General features: G+C 39.7%; 1 protein-coding gene across 1 annotated transcript; it reads left to right on the forward strand.

Moving 5' to 3' along the window:
* The first annotated feature begins 1,860 nt into the window (after window positions 1-1,860).
* LOC121961997 (serine/threonine-protein phosphatase PP1-beta catalytic subunit-like) lies at window positions 1,861-24,751 on the forward strand. Its single transcript, XM_042512156.2, has 8 exons — window positions 1,861-2,006; window positions 17,530-17,661; window positions 17,749-17,979; window positions 19,220-19,324; window positions 19,694-19,765; window positions 21,392-21,543; window positions 21,696-21,830; window positions 24,155-24,751. The coding sequence occupies exons 1-8, from the start codon at window positions 1,955-1,957 to the stop codon at window positions 24,260-24,262; spliced, it is 987 nt and encodes a 328-aa protein (XP_042368090.1). The 5' UTR covers window positions 1,861-1,954; the 3' UTR covers window positions 24,263-24,751.
* Window positions 24,752-25,872: the final 1,121 nt, after the last annotated feature.

Genomic DNA, 25,872 nt, shown 5'->3' on the forward strand with positions numbered 1-25,872 from the left:
CTTTTGGTTTAAGTCATAACCTGGAGAGTTAGACTGGATCCACTCTGCGACAGACCCACGCAAGAAAAAGTGTTTTCCAGGCCTCTGACACTGGGAAAATAGTGCCAATAAACATGTAGAGTCCCCTCATATTTCTATTAATTATTAGGCCAATTGTTTTTTTTCAACTGAATTAAATGGAATTCTGATAAATTGTCAATAAAATGTTTGCCACAAAGTTTACATTCATGATGTTCCCATTAGGACCATAAGAGGGCGCTATAAGAGAACAAATCAGCCTTTTGCTTTCATTACCAGCACTGTGCTTTTATCCACTGATTATATTTAGTGCCTGGACCTTCATAAATGTCCTTTTTTTTTTGCTTTCCCACATTTTTTGTTTTTCTTTTTTATTTTAATTTGATCTTTAAGTCAATAAAACTGTCTTATAATAACCAGTAATAGCTGTCCCTTATTATATTGATGTACAAATTACCAGAAATTAAATAGGCTTTGATATTTCTTTCCTGCACGTTTTCAACTGGTTTTTAAATTTCAAATTAATTAAAATTTAAAAAAATTTTTTTTTTGTAAATATATTGTTTTTATTACATTGTAATATCACAGTAACCTGTTGCAAAAAGGCTCTGGCTGTACTGATGCCTTTAGGTATCACTGGAAATCCTAGATACAAGTTGAGAAAACAACAAAAAGCAATAAAGAATTGTGTTTGTCATTTTTGTACAGCGTCAGTGTTGTTCCTGTGTTTAGGTGGGTGTTTTTTAGGTGTTGTTACATTGTATGCTACGGTTGAAAATATCGTTAAAGTAAAGTTTAGTTACGTTCTACGAGTCTTCCAACTGATTTTGGAAATGAATGGAGAGCAATGGCTGTATGCAAGGAAGGAAAAATGTACTCTGGTATTTGAGATGCTACACATGCATTTAAATCATCAGCAAATTACTGTGAACATCAGCTCAAAAGTTATGTTTATTTCGGAAGCATTAGTCTTTTGGGCAATTTGGGCAAAGTCAATCCATCGAGGAAGACTGTAAGATGAAGTTGAAAGCTCTGGAAATAGCTAGTGAGTGAAACTTAATGTTTTTTCTGTGATAAACATTATGGGGTAAAAGTAAAAAAAACACTTTGTGGCAAATTAAAGCCAGTGGTGGAAGAGGTATGCAGTTCCTTTTTTTGTCAGCCACCGTAGTTTTCCTAGATGTTTAAATCATTTTCAGTTTTGTAACCTCACCACTGCGTGCCACTTAATCCTACACACTGGACCTTTACGTAAAAGTATAATCACAAAAATGTAGGATATATGAAGTATTATTGTAAAAGTATCCAACGCAGAAAAATATAAACAAACATCCCCATCGCCATCCAAAAACAAACAAACAATAAAAGACCAAAAAACATACAATTATTTAAAAATAAATAAATAAATAAAAAAGATTAAAATGTTTACCATAAGAAATGGCAATTTGTTTTCTGCCAATCAGCTAATTAATGTATCAACTTATCATTTCAGCCTACTTTAAAGTGTTTGGTAATGTCATTTTAAACAAAACATCCTATTTTATGAATTATTTTAATGTTGTTTTAATGGAAAAATCGTAATTTGTAAAATAAGTAAAGCTAAAAGCTATCGGATAAATGTAGTGAAGCAAAAAGTACAATATTTCACTCTGAAATGTAGTGAAGTAATTAAGTATAAAGTGGCATGAAAAGTAAAGTACCTCAAAAATAAATAAATTGAATAAATGTACTTAGTGACATTCCACCACTGACAAAAGCTTTGCAGTCTTCTCTCTGTGATGAAAGTAGAGTATCCGAGGAGTACTTGAACGCAGCATAATGGTCCTAAACGGGAGGCCGGTGAGTGGGAGGAGGTTGGCGGTGCGTTTCAGTGCAGTGAGGCGGTGCCTGCCCTGCCTGCTCCAGACTGCGGCGGGCAGAGCTGTTTGCTACAGAAATGGCGGAGGGGGAGTTGGACGTCGACTCGCTGATTTCCAGGCTTTTGGAGGGTGAGTTCCTAATCAAACTACATTTATATATTCTTCTGTTCGCGGTGATAGCCCTCGATTGTAATTTAGATTTGTTCTGGACTCGAGTGGACAAGAAAAAAGGGCCCGCTTAAGAGTATCCCGGCGGAGGAGTGAACAGGACTAGTCCCGTATTGTTAGGTATGAAATCATACCTAATGGCACGTGCGACTTTTTATAAATTGAGTTATGAGTGTTAAAGTGTGTCCTCGAAACTGAATGGGAACAAAGTTATAGTTCGGGGACTGTTTGTACCAGGACAGGTCGGGTATGGGTGAGAACACAAGACCAACCTTAAAACTCATTTATTGTTATCTGATTACTGTCGTAATAGTTGTATTACATCATTACTGGTATCATCACTCTGGCATGCACCATGTGAAACACTATCTAATAAGCTTTTACTTTAGAAACGTCGTAAGCTTAAAAACGGCTCTGCTTATATTTCCACAAGCTTTTCACAACAAACTGTCCCATGATGGGCGCGGTAGCTTGTGGTATACATCAGTCCCTTAAGTTGACATTGCTTTTAAAACAAAATGCAGCTTAGTGAACCATATATGCCGAAAATTTCAGCATAGTTGTCTTATCTACGAGGACAACTTAAATTGTGATTCTAGTATGTTTTTATATCGTTTGCTCACACTACAGGAAAAATGCCAAGTTTTCAAATGGGATTTGGCAGAAGGATTTCTCAGCTGAGAACAGAGGGCACGTCACGGGGTTATGATGTTTAGAGGAAAATTGCTGAATGGTAATGTTGACTTAAGCCACAGACCTTGATGATATTCCACTTTAAATAGAACTGCAGAGTCTGTACCCTGTTGTAGGCATTTCAAAATAAATCAGTTTGTTATTACATGTACTTTGTTTGCCAATACTTTGAGAGACTCATATGTGGTCCAAACTTAGTCTTTAAAAACTGGCATTATAACTTCTCACTGTTTGAATCCAGGCAAATTTGCTTGATTTCTTTGAAAGACATGGGGAAAGGGCAATGGGCAACTTAGGAAGAAATAAATGAACATTGGCAAGATATTAGTAGAAGCTGCAAAAAATTCCCTGGAAATTAGCAAAAAAAAAACCAAAAAAAAATAAAGATAGTTTTTAAAAAATACATGAAAAAAGTCCTCAAAAACACAGTAATTCTGTAACATCATTTTAAAAATGTAACGATGATAGTTATAAACATTGTTGTTCCCTGGCTTTTTTCCCTTTTCCTCAGACACATTCCCTAGCCTTAAAAAAAGCAACTTTCTATATCCCCAAATTTGTTGCAATTTTTATTTTTAGCAAGTTTCTCTTTTCCTTCCCCCCCCATGTTTTTAAAATAAATTTTACCAATTTGTTCAATGTTTAAATACTAATACAGTTTTGAGCTATTATCTTTTGGAGGTTTTAATATTAATACAACTTTTGGCAGATCAACTCCTGAACTTTATCATGGAGAAAAAGAGTATTATCATACATACATACAATAATAAAATAAGACATCCCAGCTTAACTGTGAATGGCAATAATTCATAAAAGTGTCTGTAATGTATTTTTATTCACTCAGTGGATTTTAAGCATTGCGTAAGTGAGCTGATTTGTCTTTCTGTTGCCTTTCGTTCTCTTGAGAACCCAGAGACAGTGTCCCTCTGTGTCTTCAGTAAACATGTGGACAGCTGAGGCAGCAGTGAACAAACAGTCATGATCGATTGTCGGTCACACGCACAGACTGAATGTGCTGAAAATCACGCACACATAGTATTGTCAGTTTGTCAGAGTGGGCCATTAAATGACAACACTGTGGATCAACATGTCAGAGGAACCTAATCATCTAGATTGATTGGGGCTGATTACATAAAAGTGTTTGTTGTGTGTTGTTACGGGAATGTGAGTCTGTATTGTCAGCTAGGACCGGCTTTACTGTAGCTGGTTAGCTTGTTACATATTTAGTTGCTTTTTTATGTGAGTAGGAAACCTCAGTGGAGGAAATTGGAGGGATCTGGGCCTAAAGGCTTCCAGATGTGAGTTGTGAATATATCCAACCATCCATCTTCTTTCAGCTGCTTTCTCTTTCAATTTACAGCTAGTTTGTATCCGGCTGGCTCAATTTTTGGTGTGAAAATGCTTAGAGGCAGGCTGAACCAGTTTTCACAACAAAAATGTAACATTATTTAGTGCTTGTTGTTCTTTATACCTGAGCTGAATACGTTTAAAATTTCCAATGAGTTTTAACGCAATTACCAATATTTGACATTTTTTCTGGATAGCTTGAGAAAAATATACTAAATTCTTTTTTTATTTTTTTTTACAAAAGTTCTCAAATATCTAAACACAAGCCATACAAGAACTTTGCAAGAATGGACTGTACTATAACCAGCAAAAGTCTTTGCTAAACAGTCTCTACCTCATCATCTGCTCTGAAGCTTTTTACCTTTAAACATTTTTATTTTCATCAGCCACGAAACTGTGGATTACCTCTGTCAGCACTGTTGCCATTGTTTAGTTCTGTTTATGGAGTTAGCACCGTTAGCTGCTAGCTGCCTGCTCAGCCAACTCCATGTTGAGAACAGTATGCAGACAACTTATATGCTCTGAATTTTGGAGAGTCCCTCTAAGACCCTGACACACCAAACCAATATTCAACAGCTACCGGCGATGAAGGACAACTTTTGTCAGCCTATGTCCCAGCCAAAATGTTGCACCTTAACGCACCCAATGGCCAACTGGCACGTACGTTCTGTGCCTGCGTGAGAGGAAATCAATCTTCATAACAGCAGGCGGCAGAAGTCTGTATTGATCATTAAATAAGAGAAAAAAAGGGAAGTCTCACAGGACGCATTCAAAATGCGAGTTAGCTAGTTCAGGGTTTCCCACACGTTCATATATTTGTGGTGACCTGCCACGATTAAAACGTGCCGCCACAAAGGATAAGGCGCATTGAAAGTGAAACTTAACCGTTCATTCTGCAGGGTCTAAACGTTTCATTTCACTTACAAACTGCTCCTCTCATCTATTTATCTGATCTGATCATTTATGAACGGATCAACAGATCAATCATCCACCCCGCCAGTTACAAACTACTGCTGAGGAAAAAACAAGTTTTGGACAACTCTGCCTGTGCTGTGTTCAGGGACCTTCAAAAAAACTCCAAATTTAGTGAGGGAGCACAGAATGATAACAATGGATTAGCATGAATTTACAAGAAACAAAAAGAGAAAGTTGTCTGTCTCACATGCTGAATAACGGCCAATAAGCCTAGACTACTGTTAGCGGTGCAGAACACACCACAAAAACTGGGGCACTCACCAACGTCCCAACACTGAACGACAACTGGCCGTCAGCTTTGTGCGTCATGGTCAAGTCAAGAACACTGTTCAAAGTTGGTCAAACATATCAATAAGTCAGTTATTTTCTTGATTTATCCGTTTAGTCATTTTGTGTATAGAATCTCAGAAAATAGTGAAAACTGCTTTTCGTGATTTGCTAAATCTCATGTTGACATATTCAAATAGTTTCTCACAAACAGCAAGCGCAGTATTGATATCTGCAAGCAAAAGACAAAATCAGCCTGTAACATATTTGGGCTTATGTTTTCTGTTTTTAATATAAGGACAACAAAGGCAAACTGATATAAGTCTAATACCAGGACACAGGTGGACCATACAAAAGCAGAAATACAAGCTCACACACACAAACTGTTCTTGGTGTTTCAGTTTGTCTTCCTAAGTGCTGCATTTTATTTTAAGACTCGACCTTTCAACAACACAAAGAACTCTCACAGGTTTTTCCAAAACCTGTATATCTATCATCTTAGTTTACTTAACCTGATTACATCTACAGCCTGCTCTCACCTAGACGTTCACTAAATGGCCTGTCAGTGGATCTCCCCTGCTGCCATTCAGTTCAAGAAGCTCAGAAGCTTTTATCACACTGGCGAGGAAGTCATTTTTTAACTCTGCAGGAATAAAGGGAGATTTTCCTTGAGACAGGAGTCCCTTAATCACTTCAATAAGATGTCGATCTCTCACGTCTTCAACGGTGTCAGTCAGGGAATCAACATGCACGTAGACGCACATATGGAGAGCTCTCTGATCTCCTATTAAATGTCAACAGGCCCAGCTGTCCCTGGTAGAAATTAACTTACCCTTTGGGTGACACACACAGGGGGAGCATGTAAAAAGGGCAATACAGTTATACAGTAGATTTTCAGCTCCACCTGTTGTTGCTTTTACTGTCACATTACTGTGTTTTGAGGAAAAATTTCTAAGAACTAGTTGTGAAAAACTTTGTGCTGACAAAGTTTGTGGACATCCAGACACATATACACACATACAGCGCACGTGTCCTCCAGTTTTTTGGCTGGGGGGGTTGACAGGCGCTGTATAGCTGACAAGCTAAACCTGATCAACTGACAACATGGTTTACAATCACTGGAGCCTCCTCAGCAGCCTCAGTGCACAGGTTTTTGCGCCTCTCTGGTTTTATTTGTCTCTCAGTATACAATGACTTGTCATTTGCTGTCTTATGAGTCACGAGTTGAAAGGTAATCAACAAAAAGGTGGAGAGATTAATTAGCCAAAGCTATTTGTCTAGTAATAAATCAGCATTTGAATGTCTGTGCATATCTGTATGTTAATATTATGAAGTCAGACTTCTGTCAGTGGTTCACATTGGGCCTAGAAGCTCTCAGTTATACTGTAATACCCTAGTAATATGAAGCCTTTTGTAGGATTTTTTCATATATAAGGTTCATTATTAAAAGTAGTGGTGTGTAAAGCCAATGCAAAGGTAATCGCAACTGCCTCATGCTGTGTGTGGAATTATTGAATTATTAATTGTGGATTAAAGAAACACTTCAACCACAAAATGATCATTTGTATATGAGTTAGTGGCCATGTGTTATGTTTAATTTGTGAAGAAAACATACTTCCAGAGTTAATGAAGAATTCCAAAAATGGAGAAAATTCTTGACTGGTTGGAGTAAATGGGGGGGGCCACGTTTAACAACAGCAAAACTATATCGAAATATTTGCTTACAAACTCTCACACAACTCGTGCAGTATAATCGAAGTCTTATTTATCCAGTTGTATGCTCCGTGCTTCCTGAATACTTGGATTTGCAGTAATAATAAGATTTTCGGTAAAAATGCATTTGTTTTGGACGCAGTGAGCATACGACTAGTTACCTGCAATTGGGATTATACTGCAAGAGTTGTAAACTGTTTTGATGTAGTTTTGCTTTTGTTAAATGCAGCCTCCGTTTTCTTCAGTTCATTAAGAAATGTCACAGTTTTAGGATTCATTGTTCGCCATTGAGCCAAGACAGAAAAACTTTTCGTGAGCAATTGAGGTACAAGTGTTCATTTTGGGGGCGAGGTGTTCCTTTGTCTAATAAACATACAGTTGATGGTTAGGTGTGTAATCATCAGGGTGTGATGGCGTGTGCCTGCGGTGAGAAACAATCGATACCGTCACAGCCACATTGCACAGTATTGTGTGGCACTGTGGGAAATCAATCAGTCATTCTGCTGTTTGAGTACAGCTCTCAGTAGCATGTTTCAGATTTCACAGCAGAGTCACTACAGTTGGTTACAGCACATTTGAGCTGACGCTGCAGTTTTCACAGTATTCATAGAAATCCTTCAGTTGTCTCTGCACAGCGGACGGCGGCATCATGCCACAGGGACACTGCCCGTGTCTTTCCCTGTGTATTCGTTTGTTTCCCGAGTTCTCCATAACAGGCCCCTGCCTCTCCTCATTAGTGTTTACTAGTGCTTTACTATGTCTGTGTGCTGTAAGTAGCAAAGCAACTATTACAGTTTCCCAACATGCCCATGCTAAGCCCACACTGGCCCGGGCTTTAGCAACAACAAGCCCTCTGTCTGGCCTGCCAGCACAGGTGGCCTGTAGGCTTTATGTGGCACAATCAACACCACGGCCCCATACATCAGCCAGCGAGAGTGGAGGGAGCCAGGATGGAAAGTGAATTTTGTAGCCATTTTGTCATTTTGGTTTATGGTCAAAGATGCCAGCCAAGTTGTAACCCAGTAAGGGTGCATGGAATATCTCTAAAGGGCATTGCTCTATTTAGGAGCTGTCCAGGTTGAGTTTATTTCCTGAAATGGATTTATGGGCTGTTAAACTGCACATTCTTTGGACAAATTGCATTTATGTAAGAAATCACCAATCAACACATGATAAATGCAGGGCTACAATCAAATATAAAGACTGTATTTTATATCAGGGGCGTAACAATACACACGTAACATAATTTGGTGTGTGCTTCAGTTTTAAATTAAGGGAAACAACATTTTTGTCATTGATTTTGGAAATTCTAAAGAAAAAACAGAGGCTTAATTATCACTTTAATCAATACGAAAATGATGAACAAACAAACATTTTTCCTTACTGTCCCTTTTTGGTACTAAAAATGCTCAACATTTTTTAAACAATAGCTATTTGATGTATTTACATGATGCAATTATCTCTCTACAGTAGTTGCCATTGTTAGTGATGGAGTTTTGCCATTCCCACACAAGATTCAAATTGTTCTTCAAGGTTCAAGGTATCTTTGTTTTCCCCATGGGGGCAATTTAATTTACAGCCAGCAGTAATAAATAGACATCAAACAAAACTAATAAATACAGCAACAAATGCCATTCACAGATTACAATTACAGTGTTATTATTAACACTGATAGCAGGAGGGATAAAAAACCTTTTGAACCCGTTTTTATCTGCATCGTGGCAGAGTGAATCCACGCCAAATCAAGATTCGGGTTCCTGCATTGCCTGTTTCTCACCTCAGGTGTTTTCAGAAACATATTTTAGTGTACTGTTTAGCTGTAAAATGAGGTTTGTGACCCGGCAGCATTTTAAAAAGAGATGAGCCAAACACCAACCAGGCGCAAGAGAAAACTTTCTTGATTTACAGCTAAACAGTACAATAACATGTTCCTGAAAGCACTTTAAGGCAAGTTTCACTGCATTTCAAGAGTAGTGATTGACATGATTGATGGGAGTGTTAGAGACTCCTCGATTGGTTGTTCGCCTGCAGCTGCAATGGATTCTTGTAAATGCCATTAGAAGCACTAAAAGAAGTCAGAGGAACATGATTTTTATCACAGATTATCTGTCTTACTGTCTGAATTTGGTGACAATTTTTGCGGAGGAAAGCAAGTTACAAACTGTAGCTCTATGTTAGTCCCGAAGTTAAAAAAACTTTTTGTCCTTTTGTACAGCAATGCCTAACAAAAGTTTGCTGGCATCAGCTAAAAGTAGCCATGTTAAGCTGGTTATATAAGATTTAGTAAGGCTGTAGCAGTCAGTGAGCGTGTTAAATTAAAGTGGAAGCACACAACTTTTACAACAATAAGTCACAACTTTGGTAATTAGTTTTTAACTTTTCATTTATGTTATTTCTTCTTTCAAAGATTGCATAGTCCTGCTTTAATAGCAAGCGTACAGTGATGTATTACAGATGTTTTGCCATGTAATCAGTGTTCTCCATCCTGAACTCCTGATTTGTCAGCATTTCTCAACTTTTTCTGGTCTCTGTTGCCACTTTTGGGAACTTTTCCTCCCTGCTACAAGTAAGATATCACAGGCTGAACTGAAAGTTTAACAACAAGTAAAGTATTCTGCTCTTTCATAATACACTGGTGTCACCCTCCTTGTTTTTGTCGGACGTGGAGGACTGCTGCTGTGTTGCGTGGTGCTCAGGCTGCTGGCGTGGCATTCTGTTATGGAAACAACAATGGTGGAGCCTGTGTGGCGGGGAGCGTTCGCCCCCTGGCACCAAACGTGGCACAGAGCTCACCCAGGCTTTTCAGCTACCCCGGCTAGGCTTTCCAATAAACCCTTCCTCTCCTCTCTGCCTCCATTCACTCCCTCTCCTTCTGTGTCTCCCTCGCTCAGGCTTCACTTTCTCCCTGCATTACTCTCTTCGTCTTCTCCTCTCCATCTCTCCCACTTTCTGTGCCTCCTGTTTATTTCTCCCCCCAAGTCTCTCCTCTCAATTTCATCCTTTCTTTTGCCCCACAAAGACAGCCATTCACCCGTGGCACTTAAAGGCGGACAAAACGTCCTCTGAAAATGCAAAAGCCTGCACAGAAATGCCATTGCAGTCGGGATTTCTGCCTTAAGATTCGCTCCCGCTCTCCTCGCCAGAGTTACTTTGTGTCTCTCGTTCACTGAGAGGTCAGTGTTTTCCATTGCCCCTGTGTGGGAGAGGGTTAGATGGAGGAGTGGAGGGGAGCCGCTGGCCTCGTGCCCAGTTGGAAAGAATAGACAGTGGAGGTGGAGAGCTAAAAAAGGTCTGACAGGGCATCTTTATTGGTGCTGCAGTGACTGAAACATGCACGACGTACCTGCTGAGAATTCATGACTCTGCTTGACTCATCTGAAGTGCTTTTGCATATGTTTGCTAGGCAATTAGGGAAAATAAAAAGTCATGTCTTCTGGTAAATGCCATTTCAAGCAACAAAACTGGAGAAATTTGTATAAACAATTTTAAAAAATACCACATAAATTGTGAAAAGCTGTTGTGCAGTTTCCGTCAGCTCTTGTTTAAGCATTTTTTTTTTTTTAGCTAATGGTTTTGGTTTCCGGCCCGCAACTTAAATTTTTTTGTTCCATCACTCTCATCAACTTCATTTCCAGCTGCAGCGGGCAGCTGTTTTTAGCCAGCAAGCTCTCTTAAATCCAACATACGCAGCAAACAAAGATAGCTACTGGCTGATGAACATGGTAATATGGTTACAGTAGCAGAATTTTAAACTTTGATATAGTAGTTGTATAACAAAATGTACACAAAAGAGGCACATTTTCTATTAACAACATGCACATGGTACGGTTACAGAAAAAGTCACTTGGAACATACTGTGAAACTTATTTATAGTACAATAGCCTTGGGTTGAAAATCTGATTGTAGTGTTTTTTTGTTTTTATTTTTTATAGCTTTGATACTTAGTTACTATCATATGTGGTATCAAAGTATTGTTACTGTGAGTAAGCTAGGCACATTAATATTCCCCACTGCCCTGCCTCATGTCTTAAGCATCGTTAATTCTGTCAGCAGCACTGGCTTTTTTCTTTTTTCCCTAGACCGTTTTCCCTTGGCATTTTCCCTAGTTTTTCTTTTTTAAAGAAAAATCTACTAATTAAAATTCATTCTAAATCTATTGTTTTCTTGCAATTTCTTGAAACACTTCTTACCGACCATTTTTTTAAATGAAACTGCAACACTTAGCGCAGGGTTTAAAGGTTTAAATACTAGCGAAAGGCATTGGAAGAGGAGAGGTGATGTCGCTCCAAGTTTCAAAGGATTAAAATGAATGCTAATGTTACTTTATGTGTGCTGTGATTTTCTTAGTTTATGATGTTGAAAGTGTTACTTTGGTGTCAGTAGCGCTAGTAAAATCTAAGTAGAATCTAAGACATAAAACAGCGCAGCTATTAAAAATATGGGAGTAAATGTAATATAGAATAAAAAAAGTAAGTAGGCTGGTATCCAGTAATGGTAAAATGAATGTACAGTAATAGTGCTGATGTGAATGGGCTTACGCAGCTCTTTGGCAGTGCAGCTGGCAGCTGTAACATTGTTGTGGACCTGCACTTGCTGATGGAGTCGTGGCCTGAGCCTGGCTGGTCTTGTTCTCTTTCTCTCCCATATAACAACAGAGCCTTCAAGTGCTCCCTCTCTGTCCCAACTGACTAGCTCACTTCCTCCTTCCTCCATACAGCGGTGCCCATATATGGCAATCTGTCTGTAATTCACTTATCTGTCACTCTCTCTCTCTAGCTCTCACACACACACTGTTCCAGTGAACTCTGCTCTTTTAAATAATGGAAAAATAGTTAACCTCCTCGACCCTTAGCAAGTAGTTTGCAACAAGAAGAAATGATGACTCCAGTTTACTTAGTGAGATGTGGAAGAGTTTGATTGTTCAGAGTGTGTCAAGTTGTGTGTCGAAACAACTCTGGTGTGGTTCCACAGCAGCACAATAGTGGGTTGGGCAGCAACCAAGATCCTCCCAAATATTTGGTGAATTAACGTGGCAACTGCGAGACAGCTGGACTTAAACTCAGGGAACATTTGTACCCGAGGCGATCAGCCACTGTAACACAGGTTACTGAGCAGTGCTGGGCGGTGGTGCATTAAAGGGACACTTCACCCCAAAATAAAAAATATATATCCTTCGTAGCCGTCTTGCTATTTATCAGTCTAGGTTGTTTTGGTGTGAGTTGCTGAGTGTTGGAGATATCAGCTGTAGAGATGTCTGCCTTCTTTCTAATATAATGGAACTAGTTGGCATTTGGCTTGTGGTGCTCAAAGTGCCAAAAAAATACATTAGAAAAACTCAGCAGCAATGTCTCTTTCCAAAAATCACGACCCAGTTACTCAAGATAATCCACAGACCTTTTGTGAGCAATTTCATGTAGGATCTATTTTCTTTCTATCAGACCAAACCTGCAAACAGTATCACTGTGCAGAATGGAAAGTGCATCACTGCTAGTTCACCTTGCATCACCAAGCTTCCTAACAATACAGCTCAGCTGAGGAGGACACCGTTTATGTTTATTCTTGCACATTTAAGCCTTCTGTGCACTGATACGGTAGAAAAGAATCTATAGATTAATTGACTTTTTAATAGAGAAATTCATGGTCTAAAAGTCCATTTAAATGCTGCTGTTTGTCATTGTCTCTAACCAAGTTCCATCCAAAGCATTCATTTTGATTAAAAATGTTTTTAAACTTATTAGACTTTGATGTACCCTTACCAGTGAGTTTCCCAGGCGGCACTGATGTGTAGCTCTGCACAGCCAGTGCTGTTTAGGTCTGAGGGGTCTGCGATCTGTGTGGAATGCAAAGGCAGCTCGGGGAGGGGAACAAAGCTGAGCTGCCCTCTGACGTCAGCACGGTTCACAAGATAAAACTGGAGGATGACGATAACCCAGAAGTTCAGCCTCAAGAGGAAACAAGGGGTGAAGAGGTGAAGGAGGGGGGAGGAGGTCTGCAAGAGAGACACAGTGAGAAGAGTTACTTGTAGTGCTGTGATCTAGCTGGAGAAAAGACACATATTCAGTCTGCAGAGGTCAGAGGGCGACCAAACCCAAACTTAAAAGCTTAGGCAGACTGATGCATGCACCTGACCAAATTAGGAGAGATGACTCAGAAAATAGTGTTTTCTCAAAGAAGAGATTTTGGCTAATCTTGTATTAGAAGCCGCGGGGGGAATGTAACTAAACATCAGTCCAGACGAGTCTGTCTTGAAGTGAAGCTCAACAGCTGTTTGGGAGGAACCTGATTCATCCTGAGTGCTGCCACTGAGACTGCAGCAACACTGACTGCTAAAGGCTGTGCATCTGTTTGGGTTGTCTGTCAGTGTGTGGGTCTTTCAGCTTGTGTTTACATGTATTTGTTGTTTGTAAGCCTCCGTGCCTGATTTAGAAATGCATCTGAACCATTGTTTATTGGAGAACAGCGTGTTTTCTTATCGGTCAATAATTCTCAATCTAATATAGAAAACAAATCATGAAAAACTACAACTGTGTGTACAATTTACATTATTTTAAAAAAACAATTTCACCTTTTACTGCTTTTTCGGAAAATATATTATTTTATTGGGTATTAACATTTTGACTAGGGCTGCAGGATATGAGGAAAACATGCAATATTGTTGAATAATGCATTGATTATACTATACTTCCTTGCCATAAATAAACAGATATTAAGGTGTACTCAATTCTTTCTCTCTGCTGCTTTCAGAACACTGCTAAAATACAAAAATAGCATGTTACATTAAAAATAAAAAAAAGGAAATGACTTCCATTATTATTACATTGAACCAATTTAACATTTTTACCTGAATACAAAAGGCATCACTCAAAAACAGAATGATAGTTAGTAGTTTAAATAGAGATTTCTACTGAAGCTGTTTTAACAAACTAAAGAAATGGCAGGGTTCAATATCTTTTGCAATGTCATACAAATTGACAATGAAAAAAGTATATATATATATATATATATATATACACATATATATGCCAAGTTTACTGCAGCTGGCTAGTTAGCTAGAAGCTTGCTAATTTCACTGTGCTATCACGCAACAGTGGTTACAGAAAGTGAGGAATGCTGTAATACAGGACTGTATTATGACTGTCAGCGTCTGTTAATTTCTAAAGAGCAATGGGCAATATGGAAACACCAAAACTTTCGTCATCACTCACTCCCAACAATGGTGTGAACGCATCACTCACTCACTCATACACATACATGTTTATAGTGCTGGCCTTTCACTCTATGGTCTGACCAAAAAAGAGTGGTAGTGGTATTTTTTTTAGCAGACAGTGTGATATTCTGACGATTAGCCCCTAACATGGGTCAACAACGCTTCAAAATCCCAGAATCATACACTCCATCAAAGTTCATAAATACACATTTCGGAACTTTTTGCTATTGAAAACAGATCAGTCAATCTGGCAAAACTTCTTCCTAAAATATTTTACTATTCGTATTCTCCTTGATTAACCACAAACAACGCAAGCATGACAGTGAACAGCTAGCCGGCAAGTCGCTACCTGTTGCTGTCACTCCAGTTAATTTTGTAGAGCAGAAGGCCTGCTGCTGAGTGACGCACATGTGATGAAGGGCAAAATGATCTGAATGCTTTCTGTAAGTGTATCATGGTAGTTTCACATTTGAAATTCCTTCCTATTGATGTTTAACATTTAATTCTTATCATTTAGTAATTTATTAGGCCAGAATCTGATTTTGGAGCTTAGATGCAGGGATTCTGCAAAATGACGGGAGGCCCGTCACAGCAGCCCCATACATGTTTCTACGACTTCAGGACATTTCTATGATTTTAGGACATTTCTACGATTTTAGGATGTTTTGGGGATTTTAGGACCTTTCTCGGATTTAGGATGTTTATATGATTTCAGGACTTTTCTTGTATTGTACAATGATTCTTGGATTTTAGGACGTTTTTAGGATTTTAGAACATTACCATGATTTTAGGACATTAGGGGCTTAGCTAGGACCTCTGTCAGGGGGTGCAGAGGATCCTCCATGGGAAGATTTGATAAACAAGCTCTATTTTGATGCTGTTTTATGCACTCTGGAGCCTTATGTATACTAAAAGTACAAAAACAATTCCCTGTGTGAATCACATTATTGTTATTGTAAATTAGAAAACGGCTGGAGGGCCACCTGGCACTTTTAGGGTGCCAGATTTGGTCCGCAGGCTGTAAGTTGCTGCTTTAGTTCTTCTTGTGCATGTATCAGGCCTCTCGTAGTCTCTAATTCACTGTTGTCAGATGAAGACTATATGTTGGTATGCATGGCGTGGGTTGGTGGAGATGCCACTTTATCTGCAAATCAGCCCCAACGATCGCATACAACAGCAGCAGCTCCGCTCACCGACACCTTCCAGGCTGGAAATTGGTCTTTCTGGGTTGCCATGGTGATCAGATGTGGGTACCACCTCCTGTTTCCTCTCTCTCTTTCTCAGCATCTCTCACACCCTTCTCTCTCTCGCTCTCTTCACTGGGGGAGCTGCAGTGCAGTGGTGACAGAGTAAAGGATGCTGGGATACCTCCCCACAATCCCGTAGTGGTACGATCTGAAGTCAAGGTCACTTGATCGCTCTGTATGGGTGTGTGTGTGTGTGTGTGTGTTCCCAGCTCTGTCTTAACTTTACCATATGATGAAAGGGGATCCTCCCAAGCAAGTGCGACTAGTGGTGCTCCTGGGTGTGTGTGTGTGTGTGTGTGTGTCCTATATTAGGCCTCCCTGCCTGTCAGCTGAGCCAGCACAGACCTGCAAACGCGTCATCGCAGAGCTGAAAGGGAGGGGTGTGAAATCACTCTCTCGACAGCAGACAATCTCAGTGGACACACTCCCTGCCTGTGCTCACTCTAGGACGTGTTGTGCATAAAGAGCAATAATAGAAAGTGTTCATATTTTGAGGGCATGATGTTCTGTAGCGTGATTGTGGCTCACGTGAATGTTTTTGTTTATGTGAACCTGTGAAACTCTACCTTTGCACAGTCTAAATATAGCCCCGGTCTCACGGTTCAGGTGTGTGATGGCAGGTTGTGTTGGTCTGTGAAGGAGGACACAGACAGAGAGTGTTTACTGCCAAAGGTCTCCAGGCAGAAATAGCAGGGTCATGTTGCACATGTACACACACTGTGTTGTCCTTTTAAAAGTGCATGATAAATACCTTGAGAGCTGATGGGAGTAACCTGCAGGAGTCACATACCGCCTTTCACACACATACTCATACAAAAACTCCTCTGGCTGTGGAGTTGCTCCTCTCACCTCGTCTATTTTATTTACTTATTAAGTGGCGTTTGACGCCTGCTTGCATTTGCATCACGTTGCTGTGGTGTCATCTGACAGCGATGGTCTTACTCAGCTCTGGCCCACTTCTGTGGTTTACCAAGCAGGAGGAAAAGAGGACCTGTTGTCTGACGTGGCTATTAATCTAAACACATAAGGAATATAGGGCAGTGGCAATGGAACGCAGTGAAAGTTAAAAAGGCAGTTAGAAAGGGGTTGTTGTCAGAGCCGGTTTGCATCAGTTTTAAGTAAAGAAAGTATATTTCCAAAGCAGCATTAGGACATCAACAGATTTCCAGAGGCCAGAATGTCGCTGAATAGCAGGAGTAATAACATTTTAAATTGTTAATTTATTTGCAGATCACTTTCTTGAATAACTAATTATTTTTTTATTCTATAAAATTTCAGAAAATTGTATAAAACGCCATTGGAAAGGCAATAGCAAGGGTTCCAAACTGGTGGGTTGCAGTCCAAAAGTGGGTTGCAGGTCCATGCTGAATGGACATTGGTCCAGATGGCCATTATGTTGTCTTGTATGTTCTGTATTGTATACTGTATGTTTCTCTTGTACAGCCACTTGCCTAATTTATTAATTAACTGGGAATAAAGGAAAAGAGTAGGAAACGGAGCTGAAAATGAGTGCGTACATATTGAAATAGTTGTGTGGCTTTAATTTTAATGGACTTGTATTGACGCTTACTTAATAACATAATGTGAATAGCATACTACGTCTAAAATCTTCCATCATTGATCTGCAGGAAGCAACAAACAAGCATTAGGTATCGGCATTGCACTGCTGACTTTTAATAGAGTGATCCCATTCCTTTACAAGGATCTTAAAAGCTCCTTGTCAAATGACCACAGTGACACTCCCCTTCTCTTTGCCCCAGTTACACAACAGGAAGTCGTCTCCAAAACACTCCCAGCAACATCAACAGAGCTCACACAAGCTATTTCCATCCTTTGCCTGTTGACTAAACCTGTCCGCCTCAGTCCATTTAAACACTCACCCTGTGGGAGAGGAAATGTGATGGTCAGCAGAGTCACGTCCCCGAGAAAAACTCAGGCCAGACTCTCGCTGGAACGGCTTATGCCTTTTTTAATGATGTCTCTCCAAAGCACACACATGCAATCATTCTTTAACCCTGCTCTGTCCCTCCACCAGTGCGAGGATGTCGTCCAGGGAAGATAGTCCAGATGACGGAGGCTGAGGTGCGAGGTCTCTGCATCAAATCCCGGGAGATCTTCCTCAGTCAGCCAATCCTCCTGGAGCTGGAGGCTCCCCTCAAAATTTGTGGTGAGTAACCTCCCGCCTCGCCCTATCTTTTCATTATCTCCTGCTCCTCCTTCCTCGCTCCATCACCGCCTCCTCTCCGTCCACCAGGTGATATCCACGGACAATACACAGACCTGCTGAGGCTCTTCGAGTATGGCGGCTTCCCTCCAGAGGCCAACTACCTGTTCCTGGGCGACTACGTGGACAGAGGGAAGCAGTCTCTGGAGACCATCTGCCTGCTGCTGGCGTATAAGATCAAATACCCCGAGAACTTCTTCCTGCTCAGGGGCAACCACGAGTGTGCCTCCATCAACCGCATCTACGGCTTCTACGACGAGTGTGAGTGCTCTGCTCTCATGTAATGATGCTGAAGTGGAGTGTGTTTCATTTTTACTTCCCCCTCAAGTCCCACTGTGGTAGATCTAGTTCCATTATGTATGACTTCACACGAAAACATGTGATAAGAATAGCAGTTGCAAAAGAGAAGCAGGCTGACGAACCTCAAATTGACTCTTTCAGGGGGGAAATGGTAAACACAGGGTAAAAGTGATACTTTTTTGTAATTTCTTATAATTGACTGTCATTATTTGGAAATATTGTGATTCTGTAGGATGAGCAGGCCCAAGGAAATCTGTGCCTGCAGAATACTGAAAACATGTCTGCAGGTTTAGCATATTACAAGCAAAAACAAACAAACCAAACAAAACAAATTCAGATTTTTCTGGATCACCGTGGTAAACTGCCAACTGCATTCTGTTTGGGTTTGGTGATTAGTATTGTAGCTGCACTCTAAAGTCATTAAATAGCGACTTTTGAAAGTTAAAACTAGGTAATAGTCTTTGAAATACAGAACCTGCCAAACTAAAATCCATGAATGTCTGAATAAATTAATATTCCAGTAAATCTAACAAAAAAAATAAGTAAATTTAGAAATATAAATGTATGTCACATTATATCTATGAATTGTAGAAGTTTATGTTTTGTATACTGCAATTCCCCAATTTATATATTTTCCTATTCATTTTTTCCTAAAAATGTATGTTTATTTTTTATTTTGTTTATTTTTGCATGCAATTTTTTGATGTTATTTTAAATGTAGTTATATATTTACTTCATTATTAATTATTTTGTGGCATTTATTTATTTATCCAGTAATTTATTTATTTATTTTTAAGCTTTTGCAGTCATTTTTAAAATGTTTTTGAATGTATTTATTGTATTATTCATTTAATGGATTATTTTGTACATATAACAGCATTTGTATCTATTAAGTCATTTATGCAATATTATTAGTTTTTTTGTTATTATTTTTTAATTAATTCTTTAAATGTATTTATATATTTTGGAAATTCATTTGTTTCTTTTGCTTTGTTTTGTTTTTTGTAAAAGTGAATAATTAAGATTTATTACATTTTAAGTAATAAAATTACATTTTCAGAACAGAAAAAGGGGTACACACTTTTCCAGATCAGTCTTATATCCCAACATCTCCAGACTGAGCTTGTGTAAACATTTTAAACAGCCTGATGCGGTTTTTGGCCATGAGGCCTCCTGACTCGCATTTTTGTTGATTTTGCAGGTAAACGCAGATTCAACATCAAGCTGTGGAAAACATTCACCGACTGCTTCAACTGCCTGCCCATCGCCGCCATAGTGGACGAGAAGATCTTCTGCTGTCACGGAGGTATCTATGTTGATACATCATGTATCTGGTTCATTGTTTGTAATGATTCAAACATTTGTGCTGTTAATATTTTTCAGCATTCTGGATTTAAAGTTTATGTCCTTGATGTTTTGGTTTTGTCCTCAGAGCTCACTGTAGAACCGTTCTATCCTGTCATTGCCTCCATAATGTGTGATCTACTTATGAAAAATAAAGTTCACTAACCTTATAAGCTTTTAGTATTTTTGTTTGACTAATCCATTATGAGGTAGATGGGTCAAAGCAGTTAGATGGCTTTAGTGATATGGATTAATACCTGCCGAGCCCAGGTGGAGATTTATTCAGAGATTTACAGCCTGTGATGGTTTTATGTCGTTGTGTTTCCCGCAGGTCTCTCTCCAGACCTGCAGTCTATGGAGCAGATCCGACGCATCATGAGACCCACAGACGTGCCTGACACAGGTAGGTCAGCACACACAGGGTGTGCTCCACCTAAGAGCGGTCTGTGAATGGAAACACATGAACTATGGGAGCTAAGGAAAGCGATGGTTTATTTGTATTTTGGATACATCATATTAGTCTGACTAAAACTGGACTTTTAAAATGCACGTGAACATGTTAGTAAGACTGAAATCATAACACACCAAGATAATGCAGGTGGGTGTCGATTTATTCTTTCGTGTATAAGCTACAACCGGATCTAAACTGGCCTTGGCATTCTGCACATGCTCTATAATCCCCGCACAGGGCTTTGACCCAGAAGTTGAACAGCATAAATTTGTAGAGGAAAGCTGGAAAAAAACAAAAAAAGGGAAGAAAATGTACAGCGCCAAAAAGTTACCACTTTGGTGTGTGACATAAAGGGTCAACCAGAAAAAGGTCCCACAGATACTAGCTAAAGTCAGATATACTTCGGCCAATGAATTGATTCTCCCCCAGTGATTGCATACTAAAACAGTAGTCTAATAATCGAGCTCTTACTGTAGCTCAGCTTAACTGCGCATGTACATGTACTGTGTTATTCAAGTATTTACATGGTCTAGTGTTAAAAAAGTAAATAAAAACCACAGTAAATCGTAATATCAAATTGTAATATTTGTAAAATCCATGCATGGAATTGGAACCCAAGTGTCATGATTGAATCGGGAGATGAGCATGTCACCACGGGCCTAGTCCTCAAAGAAAATGGAGATTAATTGATTGACGAGTTATAAATCAATTGATCATTTTAGCTGAAGATGATGACATACAAGTGGAGCAGAGCTTTTACCTTAGGATCCCATGTTCTGATCTCACCTACAGGATGGAGATAAGGCTCGATCCAGGCATTTTTCAATGGATTGTTTATGGACTACTTAAAGAGCAATCCACTTACGATCCTTTGTATCCTCCTGATATGTTGACAACCAAATACAGTCAATTTTACTAGCTTAGGCCAAAACAAATCTGAGCCCATATTTATCAAGCTCCTCAGAGGAGGAACTCGGCCCCAAATAGCCAGAAATTCTCAAAGTGACGCAGGTTTGGTTCCACTTTTAACTGCAGGAGTAAAAGCATGTTATCAACATTCTCAACTAAGGAAATGCCTCCTATGTCTGCTGATATTTAGGCAGAGGCATGCACACGGATGCTGGGGGAGGAGAGCTGTTTATTTATGACAGTGACGTTATTTAAAGATAGCGTGATTCCATTCCTTGTAACCGCAGCTAATGACGGATATGTCTCTAAGTCAGTAAAGCAGTGGATGTGAGTCTTTGCCCCCTCTTCACTAAACCTGGTCATTCTTGTCCTTATAAGGCAGCCAGTGTTCAGACCCCAGCAGCCGCTGTCTCTCAGATCCTCTTATGGTCTTTCTGGGAGACTCGGAGTGTGTGGAGGTAAAGAATGTGTGTGCGTATATACACAGGGCAGCCTTGGTGATTTAACACCTGGCAGTGTAAATGTGACATATAGGTAACTTCTAGCAGTTTGAGGAATGCTTAATTCTTCAGATTTGAGTGATCGCGGGTCAAACATGGGGACGAACCGTGTCTACACACCTGCAGACAGCACTGAGATGTGATTAATTTTGTGGGTTTTTCCTTCCAGGCCTCCTGTGTGATCTGCTGTGGTCTGACCCCGACAAAGACGTCCAGGGCTGGGGAGAAAATGACCGCGGCGTCTCCTTCACCTTTGGTGCTGATGTTGTCAGCAAGTTCCTAAACCGCCATGACCTGGACCTCATCTGCAGAGCCCACCAGGTACAACACACACATCCATAGAAATGGCTTCCCTAACCAGAATCCAGCCAGCCACACATCTTATCTGTTCAAAGTTTACATATAGGCATTAAAGAAGCCATATAAAAACTGTTCCTCACTGAGAGACCATCCCGTGTGTCTGACGCCCCCAGGTGGTAGAAGACGGTTATGAGTTCTTTGCCAAGCGGCAGCTGGTGACTCTGTTCTCAGCTCCCAACTACTGTGGAGAGTTTGACAACGCTGGCGGCATGATGAGCGTGGATGAAACCCTGATGTGCTCCTTCCAGGTAGGAAGTTCCCACAATATTCTGATGTGGTTGTGTTGAAGTAATCAGGCACTGAAACCTCAGTATGTAGAAAACAGTGGCACTTATTTACGTGTCAGTTTTACGTGTAAAGCTAAATAACTTGGGTAACTTAATCAATGTCACTTTTTTTTAATCAAAATGACCATGCTATAAGTTTTTTCCATCAAACATCTCTCCTGTGAAGAAGTCTCTCTGCCTAAGCATCATTTCCTGGTGATAAAACCTGATGAAATTTGCTTTATTTCTTTCAAAACAGGGGAAAAAGGTATTAAGAAACTCAAAAAGAAATTAACAACAATTGAGCAAAAAATAAAATTTGAAAAACTACCTAAAAATTAGGGGAAAAAAACATGGAAAAAGATTAAAAGAAAAAAACAAAGGAGAACGTGAGAATGCTTAAAATAATAGTACCTGGAATTTCTCAATCGTGTTCTCAACTAAACCAATTTGCTTACGAAAGTGTCTGAACACAGCACAAGAGAGGTGATGATGAGCCAAGTTTTAGAGTGTTAAATTAAATATGACAATAAATTAAAACTCAATGGACACCATGGCAGGTGCTACAAGCATCATTTAACTGCACAAATTAAATTGCGTGACACTTCTTATAGAACATCATCATGGTTTTGAACATCATCAAAACCAGCCACAAACACACAGATTACCACAGATTACAGCAAAAGAGAGCTGCACAGTTTTTACACACCGCAAAGTACGACACACACACACACACACACACACACACACACACACTCAGCCTCTACGTCCCAGTATAACCAGTCCACTCAGCCTCTGTGTCCCACTGCATTGTTCAGTTTTTTAACACTTTGATTTGTTATTTTTACTCATATCTGTTAAAACCCAGCACTGTGGCATTGTAAACAATGGGTTTGGACCCGGAAATAGAACTTTCGTTACGTCACCATTTAAAGTTTGGATAGTATGTATTGTTTTAACTTAAATGAACTACAGTATAGTGCATTGACAGAGTATTTGCGACCCTTGATTTTATCACTGTAATCCCCCACACTATTTACTTCCACACAATATAACCTCATTAGTTAAACTCATTAGAATCTATTTGCATCAATCAGCATAATACAGTTTTACTATTGTGGCTCCAAACAGAAAAGCTGGAAGGTTACTCACAGTTCAAAAGTTTCCAGACAAATGTGAGTCCACTCACAGGCCCAGTGGTGATGATGAAGGGCGGCAGCGGGTCTTCCTTGGAGCCAGAGATGCTCCAGTGTTATCCCGGTCACGCGGGCCGCTATCACAGTCCATCTAACCAGCGCGAGCCTTCGATCGATTATAAATCGGCGCGAGCCAGTCGTTAGCAAGGTGCTAACAGATATGCTAGCAGCAGTAGAAATTGACATTTGCTCGCAGACGCACTGTACGGCAAAAAAAAAAAAAAACTATCAGCCGAATCACACACTTCTTTTGAAGGAGTTTAGTTATCACGGAATGCTCACTTTTGGTCCCTAATCGCCACTTTTAAGGAGTTAAAACACTCACTAGCCTCGGCGTTGCCATCTCCGTTCGCCTCCGTTACTACGACCTGCTGAATGCCTTAGTCCCGCCCATCAACCAATCACAAGTTCAGAAACGTGATATCTCTCTATATGCACCAATCAGAGGCGAATAAAACTCGACATGAGCAAGATAGTCAGTCAACATCTCGTGTTGAGAGATGTACCTCAAAACAAACTATTGACAGGTTACTCTTAAAGGGAAATACCTACTATTTTTTAAAATAATCTAACGTCGCCCCGGAAAAAGCCTATTGGAATTTTCTGTGGGATTTTTTTTATTATGGCAAAAATAAGCTCTGTAGTAAACACATGTTTATGATAAACTTTTTTTCTCAGACAGATCATTTTCACAAATGAACACCACTTTCAGGATTTTGAAGCCTAAATACAGTCACCAGTAGTAACGCTAATGCTAGGCTTAAACAAATTACATTAAGGTCGCGTCGCAACCGCTAGGAGGCTGTAAAACATTGACTCAGACTAGGGGACCGGAGGTGCTAAAATGCTAGGTAATTTACGGGTTATAGGACTCATTACTGGGGTGCTCTTAACATTTCTGCTTGCAGTGAGCATTTAAGCTCTGGAGATTTACCCAGGGGTTACACATGAAACCCATTTTAATTTAGATACCTTGAGGTAAGAGATCAAGCGACTCATGTGAGATGACCATGCCATTTTGCCTTTCCAAAATTGATCCTAACTTTACACTTATATCAGAATGTTATTCTATTATCTAAACACTTTTGTTATTCCTCTCAATGTTTCTAGATCCTGAAGCCATCTGAGAAGAAAGCCAAGTACCAGTATGGAGGCATTGGAGCGATGAGTCGGCCCATCACTCCTCCCCGCACAGCCCAACCTCCAAAGAAACGATGAAGAAGGACAGAGGGAGGAAGAGACACAGAGAACGAGAGAGAGGGAGATGAATGTCAAAGATTGTCTCCCGATGGCTTTTCTCAACACAAAATACGTAAAAGCAACACTTGGCAGAGAGAGAAAACCGATGAACACGACGATTTTAAAAAGACACACCCAAATCTGTCTTTCATTTTCTTTCTTATCTCCCTCTGAACTGCTGTCGCACTCCCTTCTTCTTCCTCAATGCTTTTTTTTCTCTGCATCTGTGTAACATTTTTAAAAGTGTTAAAAGGAAAAAACAATACGGGGTGTCATTCTGTAGCATATCGGAGTGGTTTTTTTTTTCTTTGTCTTTTTGTCCTTTGCCTTTTATTTTCTTGACAACAGAATGACGATTAGTTTAGTTTACCACACCTCCTTACCCCCACCCCCCACCCCCCGCCTGTACAGACACAACAGGTATTAATGACGACTGCTGGGTTTTCAATAAATAATACAGGAAATGAATCGGTCTGAATGTTCTGTGTGGTTCTTCTAGCTAAATTACTTCTCCAGAGCTCATTGGAAACTGAAATGTGACACAAAACTCACATCAGCAGTATAAGGTCCTCCTGTGCCCCTGAGTGTGAGCCTTGTACTCTATAAACCTTGGTTTAACTAATTCAGGCTAACATGATGTTTAAGTTTGAGGTTTTATTTGTTGGTCTTAGATCCAGGACCGGAACCAGAAAATATGCAAAATAATTTTGAGGGTGATGTCATTTAACAACCAATATATTGCTGCTTAAAGATATACTTTGTATATTATACACAAATAGTATGTATTGTGAAGAATATTGTTTTTCTGGCATGCATCATTGGTGAACGGGGAATCCAAAAAAAGCTAACATTATTCATGAATTAGAGTAATCAGGGTCCACATTTTACAGAAAAACTATATAAAACCCTTCAACTGGTAGCTGTAAAAAGAAGTGATTTTGACCAATCAGAGGCCTAAAAAAAGCTAATTACTAAAAGGCTACGTGGAGCAATGACCTCCATAGTGCACTCTGACACCTCCGAGTACTGAATATAGTATAGTTATAGAAGATTAACTGTACAATTAACTGTACAAAGAACTGTCCTTTTAACAAGGTTTGAACCAGTACTATTTTGTCCTCTTCTGCCATGAGATTTCACAAAGGAGATAACCCCGCCCACACTTGACATCACAACCCCAAAAATGTTTTCCCTGTCCACGCATCAAAACTGGAAACTTAGTTCTACCTACGCAAAGTTTTATAAAAGGTTAAATTTAGTGACTCAAAAAAGTTTGCATGAAGATGAAAGGTCAAAACGCATAAAATAAAGCCGTTTAGAAAAATACCTGTCAGTGTTCACAAGGCCCAGCTCTCATTTAACATGTGGTGTGCTCATTATTTCTCAAACACGTGTATTTTGCTAATACTTAGGGACTTTGGGAAGTACTTTGCATACAATTAGATAAATGAGACTTGGATTATACTACATGAGTTGTGAGAGTTTTTAGAGAGATGTTTTGACATAGTTTTGCTGTTGTTAAATATGGACCCCTTTTACTCCAACTCTTCAAGAATTTTCTGTTTTTGGATTCTTCGCAATGGACACAT

Source organism: Plectropomus leopardus, chromosome 23, assembly GCF_026936395.1.
Source record: "Plectropomus leopardus strain MGB_pleo_1.0 chromosome 23, ASM2693639v1, whole genome shotgun sequence".
NCBI classification, from domain to species: Eukaryota; Metazoa; Chordata; class Actinopteri; order Perciformes; family Serranidae; genus Plectropomus; species Plectropomus leopardus.

Excerpts from the sequence above, each read along its gene's own strand:
- LOC121961997 (XM_042512156.2), top strand. The coding sequence starts at position 1,955 with ATGGCGGAGGGGGAGTTGGACGTCGACTCGCTGATTTCCAGGCTTTTG. Across the intron at positions 19,325-19,693 it reads GATCTTCTGCTGTCACGGAG|GTCTCTCTCCAGACCTGCAG; the intron begins GTATCTATGTTG and ends TGTTTCCCGCAG. Across the intron at positions 21,544-21,695 it reads TCATCTGCAGAGCCCACCAG|GTGGTAGAAGACGGTTATGA; the intron begins GTACAACACACA and ends TGACGCCCCCAG.